This window comes from Mobula hypostoma, chromosome 6, assembly GCF_963921235.1.
Source record: "Mobula hypostoma chromosome 6, sMobHyp1.1, whole genome shotgun sequence".
In the NCBI taxonomy this organism is placed as follows: domain Eukaryota; kingdom Metazoa; phylum Chordata; class Chondrichthyes; order Myliobatiformes; family Myliobatidae; genus Mobula; species Mobula hypostoma.
The window spans coordinates 12706879-12719340 of record NC_086102.1 but is presented as its reverse complement, the minus strand read 5'-3'; the positions used below and the strand labels follow the sequence as shown (position 1 = coordinate 12719340).

Sequence of the window (12462 nt, the reverse complement as noted above, 5' to 3'; positions counted from 1 at the left end):
CAAAGTGATCACAGTGTTACTGTAACATACATCAAAGTTGCTGGTGAACACAGCAGGCCAAGCAGCATCTATAGGAAGAGGCGCAGTCGACGTTTCAGGCCGAGACCCTTCGTCAGGACTCATAGATGCTGCTTGGCCTGCTGCGTTCACCAGTAACTTTGATGTATGTTGCTTGAATTTCCAGCATCTGCAGAATTCCTGTTGTTTGACAGTGTTACTGTACTGAGGTAGTGATGAGCGTTGTGCATTGAAGGGAAGTAGCTGTTCTTGAACCTGGTGGTGAGACTTAAGGCTTCTCAACCTCCTGCCTGTTGAGAGCTGCGAGAAGGTGGCATGGCCGGGATGTTGCCTTGATGCAGCGCCTCCTGTAGATTTTATCGATGGTTGGGGAGGGATGTGCCCGAGACATATTCTTTCCCTATTAAATGATTATAATTCCCTTGGTTCCCTCATTCTAAGATCCTCTGCACATCTCAGCCTTTGAGCCAGTAGGAGCTATTTATCCCCGTGTGCTTTTTGACCGGTTATTCTACCTCAGTTGCCCATTGGGATGTTTAACGGGGCAGACGTGATTTAATGTCGCTGGCGTTTTAGAATGCGGGAGCGGTCGGGTTAATTGAGTTGTGGTCCTGCACTTCCCTCTGCTGGCCATGACCTGGTATTGCAGCCGTTCGACCCACAGGTTGCTTGTTGCCTGTAGTCACTGAAGTTGTGCGAAAGGTTACCAGGACCGGAGGAAAAGCTAATGCAAGGGTTAATTTATAAGGTGAATACAATAGAAAATGGATAGAGCAGACAGCCATCAACATTTTCCCAGGCAGAAATGGCTAATTACAAGGAGGGCATAATTTTACCGTGATTGAGGAGGTATAGGGGCAGGTCAGAGGGAGTTTTGTTTTACACAGAGAATAATGGGTGCGTGGAATGAGTTGCATTTAAAAAAAAACTCAAGTAGGCACATGGATGAAAGAGCGTTTTGTGGGAGGGAAAGGTTGAACTAGCTGAAGCACGATTTTAGCACCAGTTCTGATCACTGCTATAAACTGGTTGGATGGGATTAATTAGGATTATTTAATTAAATTGGGATAAAATTAGGATTACTGTACATGCTTCCAGAAAGGGGGAAGGGTGGTCAAATTGGCCTCTTGCCTACCTGGAGCAAAACCAAATACTGTCAATGCGGGATGGCCACTGAGAAATGCTCTGGGGCATCAGCCCAGAGGGCGATACTGACACAGAACCCACTTCCACAGGGAGTGCTTACGGTGGATAATCGTCTTTTTTATTGTCACTTGTACCGAGATACAGTGAAAAGCTTGTCTTGCATGCTGTTCATTCAGATCAAATCATTACACAGTGCATAGAGGTAGAACAATGTAAAATAATAATACAGAAAAAAAGGTGTAACAGCTACACAGAAAGTGCAGGTCAACGATAAAGTGCAAGATCATAACGAGGTAGATTGTGAGGTCAAGAGTCTATCTTATCATACAAGAGGTCTTTTCAAGTGTCTGATCACGCCTGGTGGTGTGTGCTTTCTGGTTTTAGTATCTAGGGCCCAATGGGAGGGGGAAGGAGGGAGCATGTCCAAGGGTGGTCTTTGATTATGCTGGCTGTTTTACTGAGACCACAGAGGGGAGGGTGGATTTCCATGTGTCCATTTTCTGAGTTCACATCCTCAGTCCCTCTGCCTCACTTTCCGGCTTTGCGTAGAACCTCAGTGAGCTTTCGGCCACCTGCTCAGTTGCGTCCTTGTCTCGTCTCAAAGTCGTCCACCCACCTCTCCTGTAAAGTATTATAGAATCATAGAGAGTTATGGGACAGAAACGGGCCGTTCGGCCCACTCAATCAGTGCTGACCATCAAGCAGCCATTCACATGAATCCTGTTTTATTCCCCCCCCCACACATTCCCATCATCCCTCACCAGATTGGATCCCTCACCCACACACTGGGGGGTGGAGGAGGGGAATTTACAGCGGCCGTTTGGGATGTGGGAGGGAGAACTCAATCAGTGGCATGGAGAACGTGCAAACTCCACGTAGGCAGTCCCTGAGGTCAGGACGGAACTGCGATCTTTGGCGCTGTGAGGCGGCGGGTCTACCCGCAAATGTGCCGCCCTGAGGCCTTTCTCCAAAGGTGCCAAGGGTTGCTCCGCGGGGGATGTGACGGGTCCCCTCTCAATGCTGCTCTCTCTCCTCCTCAGTCCCGCCAGCTGTTCCCACATGTAAGGTACCGAGCTCGGCGCTGTCCGGGTCGACGGTCAAGCTCCTCTGTGAGGAGTCCGAAGGCTCCCCTCCCTCCGAGTACACGTGGTACAAAGACGACAAGGTTCTCCCGGAAGTTCCAGCCAAGAATTCCATGGACTCCAACATGTCCTACACTGTGAACTCGAAGACTGGGATGCTGGTGAGTCTTCTCATGTTTACTGAGGAACGTCCCTGCGAGTCCGCTGGGAAGTCGGGCCTAGTGTCCGCGGATCCACGTGTGCGCTGGAGGCCGGAGGCAGCCTGTCGTGGGGTTAGCGGTCTGTGTATGTGCGTGGGTGAGAGGGAGGTCCGGGGATTGTTGTTCTGTTGTGTTTCCTTTTCTGCGTTGCTCTGCCGAGCATCGAGAGTATGTTACGTTGGAGCCAGAGTGTGGCCACGCTTGTGGGCTGCCCCTCCAGTAAACCGTCTGGTGTGTTGGCTTTTAATACAGATGACACATTTCACTGTATGTTTCTGTGTACACGTGATAAATAAATCTCAATCCTAATCTCAACCAGCCAGCTAACTTGGTCTTCGCTCTGTCTCTCTGCTCTCCACCTTTGGTAGATTGTGGATAATTTCAGCCAAAAGCACAACGTACCTTCCTGACACGAGAACTCTCACAGAATGAAGCAGCCATCACACCGGCAACCTCTCCCCACAGTGACAATCTAAGTTAACATGGACTTCATGGCCCTTGTGGCTAAAGGGGTCAGGGGGTATGGAGGGAAGGCTGGTGCAGGGTTCTGAGTTGGATGATCAGTCATGATCATACTGAATGGCGGTGCAGGCTCGAAGGGCCGAATGGCCTACTCCTGCACCTATTTTCTATGTTTCTATGTTTCATTGTCATATGCAGAGGGCCATGCAAAGACAAAGATTGGCTTTATTTGTCACATGTACAAAAGGTCAAAGTAAATTTATTATCAAGGTACATAAATGTTGCTATATACAATCCAAAGATTCGTTTTCTTGTGGCATTCACAGTAAATACAAGGAACATGATCGAATCAAAGACTGACCACCCCCAAGCAAGAGACAGCAAACTGAAAACACAAAAGAGAAAAAATTAATAACAATAAATATGGAGAATGTGAGATGAAGAGTCCTCGAAAGTGGGTCCAGAGGTTGTGGGAACAGTTCAGTGATGGGGTGAGTGAAGTTCTCCCCTCTGGTTCAGATTGTTGAGAGGTAATAACTGTTCCTGAACCTGGTGGTGTGAGTCCTGAGGCTCCTGTACCTTCTTCCTGAACATAGAAACATGGAAACACAAGTGTGACACAGTCCAAGGGCCCTGCTGGGGGCAGCCTGCAAGTGCCGCCACGCTTCCTGCGCCAACCTAACATGCCCACAACTTACTAACCCTAGCCTGTACGTCCTTGAAACGTGGGAGGAAACTGGAGCACCCACATGGTCACAGGGAGAACATGCTGTACAAACTCCTTATGGAAAACAGCAGAGCTGAACCTGGGACACTATTATGCTAATTGCTAGGCAACTGTGCCACCCCAATGCTGTACAGGTCCAATGAAACGTTTGCTTGCAAAAAGCACCACCATCACACAATGTTCACAAGAAAAGCCCACTGTAAGTTAAACCTAATTTTGCAGTTGTACAAAAAAGAACACAAGTGAGGGGGAGAAGATGGCGGCGTGACGCAGCTCGCAGCGGCCACTCCGGTGGTGATGTCCGTTATTTGTCAAGTAGGGTGCCATGCACAATCCTGATTTGATGGAGATGGAAGTGAGAGCACGGAGGAACATCTGGTGAAACTTCTGAAATGCCTGCTTCACTGCTGCTGCTACTGTGTGATCCAGAATCTCCGGAGGGGAAGGCCCCGAGTCCTCGGCTTTGCTTGTTGCTCGGTGGCCGAGGCGAGGTCGAAGCGCTCGGCAGAGATGGTGCTCGGAGAGGCTGTGTCGGAGGGGCTGGTCGGGGGCTCGAAGTTTTTGGATGGACTCAGAGTCCGCTGCGGTCGGGTGCTTCCAATGGTGCTGCATCGGCAAGTTTGCGGCGCTTGGAGGTTCATGGCGGGGAGAGTTTCTCCTTTCTGCCGTCTGCGTGAGATGATGAGGCTATCGGGACTTTGAGACTTTTTTTTACCGTGCCCATGGTCTGCTCTTTATCAAATTACGGTATTGCTTTGCACTGTTGTAACTATACGTTATATTTATGTGGTTTTGTCAGTTTTAGTCTTGGTTTGTCCTGTGTTTTCTTGTGATATCATTCTGGAGGAACATTGTATCATTTTTTAATGCATGCATTTCTAAATGACAATAAACGAGGACTGAGTGTCCTCATAATCTAATCTACTCTAAAATTAGACCAAAATTCATTGTAGTGCAGAGTGGTCATAGTGTTTCTGTATGAGCTAGTGATTAGGTTATTGATTTAGTTGGAGATACAGTGCGGAGAGGCCCTTTGCCTAGCAATCCACCAGTTTAACCCTAGCCAAATGACAGGACAATTTACAATGACCAATTAACCTGCTAACTGGTTCGTCTTTGGACTGTGGCCGGAAATGGTGCACACCGAGGAAACCCACAGAGTCACAGGGAGAATGTACAAACTCGTTACAGGCGGCAATGGAACTCAGCACCAGTCTCCGACGCCCAGAGCGGTAATAGCGTCACGCTGCTGTGCTGTTCGGTTCAAAAACTTAAAGGTTGAGGGGAAGTAGCTGTTCCTGAGCCTGGCAGTGTGGGACTCGGGCTTCTGGACCTCCTGCCTGCTGGTAGCTGAAAGAAGATAGCTTGGCCCGGATAATGGCGATCTTTGGCGGATATTGCCTTCTTGAAGAAGCCTGCCATAACTCAGAATCAGAATCAGATTTATTATCACTGATGTGTGACTTTTTTTTGTTTTATAGCAGCGATACAGTGCAAGGAGACAAAAATCTATCAATTACACAAATAATTAGTGGAATTAAAAAGGAATAATGAGGTAGTGTTGTTGGAGAGTACAGAAGTCTAATGAAACATAGAAACATAGAAAATAGGTGCAGAAGTAGGCCATTCGGCCCTTCGAGCCTGCACTGCCATTCAGTACGATCATGGCTGATCATCCAACTCAGAACCCTGCACCAGCCTTCTCTCCATACCTCCTGATCCCTTTAGTCACAAGGGCCATATCTAACTCCCTCTTAAATATAGCCAATGAACTGGCCTCAACTGTTTCCTGTGGCAGAGAATTCCACAGATTCACCACTCTCTGTGTGAAGAAGTTTTTCCTCATCTCAGTCCTAAAAGGCTTCCCCTTTATCCTCAAACTGTGACCCCTCGTTCTGGACTTCCCCAACATCGGGAACAATCTTCCTGCATCTAGCCTGTCCAATCCCTTTAGGATTTTATACGTTTCAATCAGATCCCCTCTCAATCTTCTAAATTCCAACGAGTACAAGCCTAGTTCATCCAGTCTTTCATCATATGAAAGTCCTGCCATCCCAGGAATCAATCTGGTGAACCTTCTTTGTACTCCCTCTATGGCAAAGATGTCTTTCCTCAGATTAGGGGACCAAAACTGCACACAATACTCCAGGTGTGGTCTCACCAAGGCCTTGTACAACTGCGGTAGTACCTCCCTGCTCCTGTACTCGAATCCTTTTGCTATGAATGCCAGCATACCATTCACCTTTTTCACCGCCTGCTGTACCTGCATGCCCACTTTCAATGACTGGTGTATAATGACACCCAGGTCTCGTTGCACCTCCCCTCTTCCTAATCGGCCACCATTCAGGTAATAATCTGTTTTCCTGTTCTTGCCACCAAAGTGGATAACCTCACATTTATCCACATTAAATTGCATCTGCCATGAATTTGCCCACTCACCTAACCTATCCAAGTCACCCTGCATCCTCTTAGCATCCTCCTCACAGCTAACACTGCCGCCCAGCTTCGTGTCATCCGCAAACTTGGAGATGCTGCATTTAATTCCCTCGTCTAAGTCATTAGTATATGTTGTAAACAACTGGGGTCCCAGCACTGAGCCTTGCAGTACCCCACTAGTCACTGCCTGCCATTCTGAAAAGGTCCCGTTTATTCCCACTCTTTGCTTCCTGTCTGCCAACCAATTCTCTATCCACATCAATACCTTACCCCCAATACCGTGTGCTTTAAGTTTGCACACTAATCTCCTGTGTGGGACCTTGTCAAAAGCCTTTTGAAAATCCAAATATACCACATCCACTGGTTCTCCCCATCCACTCTGCTAGTTACATCCTCAAAAAATTCTATGAGATTCGTCAGACATGATTTTCCTTTCACAAATCCATGCTGACTTTGTCCGATGATTTCACCGCTTTCCAAATGTGCTGTTACCACATCTTTGATAACTGACTCTAGCATTTTCCCCACCACCGATGTCAGGCTAACCAGTCTATAATTCCCCGGTTTCTCTCTCCCTCTTTTTTTAAAAAGCGGGGTTACATTAGCCACCCTCCAATCCTCAGGAACTAGTCCAGAATCTAACGAGTTTTGAAAAATTATCACTAATGCATCCACTATTTCTTGGGCTACTTCCTTAAGCACTCTGGGATGCAGACCGTCTGGCCCTGGGGATTTATCTGCCTTTAATCCCTTCCATTTACCTAACACCACTTCCCTACTAACATGTATTTCCCTCAGTTCCTCCATCCCACTGGACCCTCGATCCCCTACTATTTCTGGAAGATTATTTATGTCCTCCTTAGTGAAGACAGAACCAAAGTAGTTATTCAATTGGTCTGCCATGTCCTTGCTCCCCATAATCAATTCACCTGTTTCTGTCTGTAGGGGACCTACATTTGTCTTAACCAATCTTTTTCTTTTCACATATCTATAAAAGCTTTTACAGTCAGTTTTTACGTTCCCTGCCAGCTTGATGGGGAGGAAGAATCTCATCGAGTGTGGACCTTCAAGCCCCTGTACCTCCTTCCTGTTGATAGTAACAAGAAGAGGGCATGGCCTGACTGGTGAGGGTCATAATGATGTGCCCTTGCCTTGAGGCACGGTCCTTTGAAGATGTCCTCGATGGTGGGAAGGCTTGTGCCTGTGATAGAGCTGGCCAAGTTTAAACCCTGTGCAGCCTCTTTCCATTGGTACCGCCATAGGAGACTGTGATGTCACCAGTCAGAATGCTCTCCATCATCTGTCTGTGGAGGTTTGCTGGAGTCTGCTCAAACATCTCATAAAGGATGGCCATGTTGTGCCTTCTCCATGTTGGCATCAATATATTGGGTTGCATCCTCTGAGACGCTGACACCCAGGAACTTGAAACTGCTCACCTTTTCAACCACTGGTCCCTTGATGAGAACTGGCGTGTGTTCCCTTAGCTTCCCTTTCCTGAAGTCCACAGTCAGTTCCGCGATCTTACTGATGTTAAGTGCAGGGGTGTTGGTGCAACACTGCGCAACGAGCTGATCTCTGCCTCCGGCTTCATCTGAGATTCTGCCAACGATAGTTGTCGCTATTGAGGGAGGAGAAGATGGCGACACGACGCAGCTTGCAGCGGCCACTCCGGTGAATGATATCTGTTATCTGTCAAGTAGGGTGCCGTGCACAATCCTGATTTGATGGAGACGGACGCGAGAGCACGGAGGAACATCTGGTGAAACTTCTGAAATGTCTGTTTCTCTGCCGCTGCTGCTGCTGTGTGATCCAGAATCTCCGGAGGGGAAGTCCCCAAGTCCTCGGCTTTGCTTGTTTCTCGGTGGCCGGGACGGGGTCAAAGTGCTTGGCAGAGATGGTGCTCGGTGCTCAGCATCGAAGGGGCTGGTTGAAGGCTCGAAATTTTCGGACAGACTCAGAGTCGGCTGCGGTCGGGTGCTTCCAATGCATTGGCAAGTTGGCGGTGCTTGGAGTTCATGGCAGGGAGAGTTTCTCCCTTCTACCGTCTACGTGAGATGATGGGGCTGTCGGGACTTGAGACTTGTTTTTTTACCGTGCCCATGGTCTGCTCTTTATCAAATTACAGTATTGCTTTGCACTGTTGTAACTATATGTTATAATTATGTGGTTTTGTCAGCTTTACTCTTGGTTTGTCCTGTGTTTCTGTGATATCTCTGGAGGAACATTGTATCATTTTTTAATGCATGCATTTCTAATGACAATAAACGAGGACTGAGTGTACTCATAAATCTAATCTAATCTCATCAGCCAGTTTATAGCCACACGGTCGCAGGTGTAGAGAGAACAGAGCAGTGGGTTCAGCGTGCGTCCTTGAGGTGTGCTAGTGTTGATTGTCAGCGAGAAGGAGATCTTATTTCCAGCCTGCATTGACTGTGGTCTCCCGATGAGGAGGTCAAGGATCAATTTGCCGAGTGAGGTACAGGAGGCCCAGGTTCTGAAGTTTATTAATTGGTACTGAGAGGATGCTGGTGTTGAATGCCGAGCTGTATTCGATAAACAGCAGCTTGATGTTGTTATTGCCGTTGCCCAGGTGGCCCAAGGCCAAGTGGAGAGCCAGTGAGATCGCATCTGCGATGAAATTGCAGATTGTATGAAGAAGACCATCCTGTGTGATCCTGGAGAAGGTGGGGTGGAGTTTCTTAACTGAATACTCCCTTATCCTGCTGCTCACGTACACTGGTGTTAAATCTGCCAAAGTTCCTGTCTCCAGGTGACTATGATCCATGTTGTTTTGACCACTTCTTCCTTTTGTTTTGCCAGATGTTTAACCCGGTGAAGAAAAGCAACAGTGGCTCCTACTCCTGTGAAGCCCGTAACAAAGTTGGCCGGTCAGCGAGATGTTCTGTCAAGTTCATGCAGATCAGTAAGTGACGTCACCGTCTTACCAGAGCTTAAACACAGAAATCGAGGCCAACAGTCCATAAGAAATAGGAACAGAATTAGGCCATTTGGCCCATCAAGTCTGCTCCACCATTCCACTCTCCTGCTTTCTCTCCATTTCCTTTGACACCATGACTAATCAAGAACCTATCAACCTTCGCTTTAAATATACCGAATGACTTGGCCTCGACAGCCATCTATGGCAGTGAATTCCACAGATTCTCCACCCTCTAACAAAAGAAATTATGTTCTAAAGGGACATTTTTTTGTATTCTGGGGCTGTGCCCTTGGGTCCTAGACTCCCCCACTATAGGAAATGTCCTTCCCATATCCACTTTATCTAGACCTTTCAATATTTGATAGGTTTCAGTGAGATCCTCCCTCATTATTCTAAACTCCAGCAAGTACAGGCCCAGAGCCATCAAGTGCTCCTCATAAGTTAACCCTTTCATTCTGGGGCTGAGCTGGAGTGGGGGGGGGGCACGGGGAGTACAACACAGGGAGTGCCACACTGTCTGTGTATCACCCATCGCACAAGGCTTTGAAAAGAGACACAAGGTGCCTGGAGCTAGCAGATAATCTCAACATTATGGCCAGTATTTATCCAGCCACAAACATTGTAGAGGCTGACGGTTTGCTCTAGTTTCCCCAGTTGTGGTCCAAAACCAGAGAGCATGGGTCTAAGGTGAGAGGGGGAAGATTCAACGGGGACCTGTGGGGCAACTGAGGGTGGTGAGGACACTTAGGAGTATTTGTGCAGGATTACATAATGGCTGACTTGCAAATTGAGTTGGTAGTAAGGAAGGCAGATGCAATGTTAGCATCCACTTCAAGAGGACTAGAATATAAAGGAAGGATGTAATGATGATGTTTCACAAGGCATTGGACATGCTGCAGTACCTCAAGTATTATGAGCAGTTATGGCCCCCTTATATAAGATAAGATCTTCTGACATTGGAGAGGATCCAGAGAAGGTTCACGAGAATGCTCCCAGAAATGAAAGGGTTAATATATAAGCAACACACATCAAAGTTGCTGGTGAACGCAGCAGGCCGGGCAGCATCTCTAGGAAGAGGTACAGTCGATGTTTAAGGCCGAGACCTTGCGTTAGGATTAATATATAAGGTGTTTTTGATGACGTTGGGCCTCTACTCTCTTGAGATTGGAAGAATGAGAGGTATCTTATTGCTACCTATCGAGTATTGAAAGGGCTAGATAGAGTGGACGTGGAGAGGACGTTTCCTGTTGTGGTAGAGTCTAACACCAGAGGGCACAGCCTCAGAATACAAATATGTCCATTTATAGCGGAGATGAGGAGGAATTTCTTCAGCCTGAGAGTGGTGAATCTGCGGAATTCATTGCCACAGACAGCTGTGGAGGACAAGTCATTGAGTATATTTAAAGCAGAGGTTGATAGGTTCTTGATCAGTAAGGGTGTCAAAGATTAAATAGAGAAGGCAGGAGAATGAGGTTGAGGGATAGTAAATCAGCCATGATGGAATGGCAGAGCAGATTTGATGGGCCACATGGCCTGATTCTGTTTCATTGTCTTGTGGGTCTTATGAAATGAGCTGCCAGAGAAAGTGGGTGAAGTAGCTACAGTTAAAGACATTGGCTGGGTGTGGACATTTCAGCAAGGTAAGGGTTAAGGTAATGTCCATGCAAGGATATTTCACAGATAGTGTGTAATCAGCCCAGGCAAGAGAGTTCTACGAAGAGCAAAGCGTCCCTTTGTTCAGCAGGGGACTGAAGCCATTTGGCCTACAGAGGAAAGATAAGGATGTGAAAAACTCACAGCACCTAAGGGACAATTACTTCACAAACTTCAGTGTATCATCTCTCAATTGAATTTATGAATGGTGATCATAAGACCATAAGACAAAGGAGCAGAAGTCGGCCATTCGGCCCATCGAGTCTGCTCCACCATTTTATCATGAGCTGATCCATTCTCCCATTTAGTCCCACTCCCCCGCCCTCTCACCATAACCTTTGATGCCCTGGCTACTCAGATACCTATCAATCTCTGCCTTAAATACACCCAATGACTTGGCCTCCACTGCTGCCCGTGGCAACAAATTCCATAGATTCACCACCCTCTGGCTAAAAAAACTTCTTCGCATTTCTGTTCTGAATGGGCGCCCTTGCAAGTCTGGAATTTGATCATACAGTTTATCAAATGGCCAATACTGTATTCGTAGCTGCTAGTTAGTTCAAAGTCAAAGTATGTATACATTATACAACCTTGAGATTTGTCTCCTTACTGGCAGCCACAAAACAAAGAAGCCCAATAGTACCCATTTTAAAAAACCGTCAAATACCCAATGTGCAGAAAAAAAACAAATTATGCAAACAACAAAAGCAAACAAACAACTGAAATACACGGAAGTGAGTGCCCAGTCACGAAGCCCGTCATCCCTGTAGCCCAGTCAGGAGCCTATTAGTTGCAGGCCGCAGCCTGAGTTCAGTGCAGAGACGGGTAAACCTCGCGCAGCAGCGAGCTGAACCCGCCCATAAAGATGGCACCTCTCTGTTCGGAATTCAGAGCAGTGTGGGTGACAGGAGCCACGCTGTTCTCCTTGTGCACAAATAAAATCAAGTGTGGCTGAGGTAAGAGTGTGAGTTTTCAGAGTTCAGTTAATCAGCAGCTGCTCATACATGGACAGGAAGATTGAGGGCCAAATGGAAATGGCTCAGGTGGGCAACTTGGTTAGTATGGATAAGTTGGGCCATATAGGGCCTTTTCCTGTGCTGCTCTAAGATTTTTCTACTGCTGTCACATCGACTGCGGGAGCTCACTTTGTGCAAGTGGACAGCTGCCTTTAACAGGCTATGATGCAACAGCACTTCAGTGGGTATTTCGTGCGTAGCAGCTGTGATGAGATTAATATCAAAATTATTCCAGGAATGAAAGATGGCTCTGGGCCTGTACTCACAGGAGTTTGGAAGAATGAGGGGAGGATCTTATTGAAGCCAGTTTAATATTGAGAGACCTAGATAGAGTGAACATGGAGAGGATGTTTCCTATCATGGGCAAGTCTAGGACCAGAGGGCACAGCCTCAAAATAGAAAGATGTCCTTTTAGAACAGAGATAGGGAGGAGTTTCTTTAGTCAGAGGGGGCTGAATTTATCAAATTGTTGACGTAAGTGGCTGTGGAGACCAAGTCGTTGTCTATGTCTAAAGCAGAGATTGATAGATTATTGATTCTGGGGAGAAAACAGGAGAATTGCATTGAGAGGAAAAATAACTCAGCCAGCAATAAAGATAAAAATTAAGTATGAAGAGAAAGATTAACTTTATTTGTCACATGTATATGAAAACATACAATGAAATGTGTTGCTTGTGTCAAATCAAATTAGCGAAGATCGTGCAGAGCCAGTGTTGCCACACTTCCAGTGCCAGCATAACATGCCCCAACGCACTAACCCTGACTGCACACGTCTTGAAGGGTA

General features: G+C 47.0%; 1 protein-coding gene across 1 annotated transcript in view; it reads left to right on the top strand.

Moving 5' to 3' along the window:
• LOC134347825 (junctional adhesion molecule B-like) overlaps positions 1-12462 on the top strand; it is a 106962-nt gene that overhangs the window by 73778 nt on the left and 20722 nt on the right. The window contains exons 5-6 of the mRNA XM_063050287.1: positions 2205-2407; positions 8892-8994. Coding sequence (XP_062906357.1) covers positions 2205-2407; positions 8892-8994 — 306 coding nt within the window. The remainder of the gene's footprint in view (positions 1-2204; positions 2408-8891; positions 8995-12462) is intronic.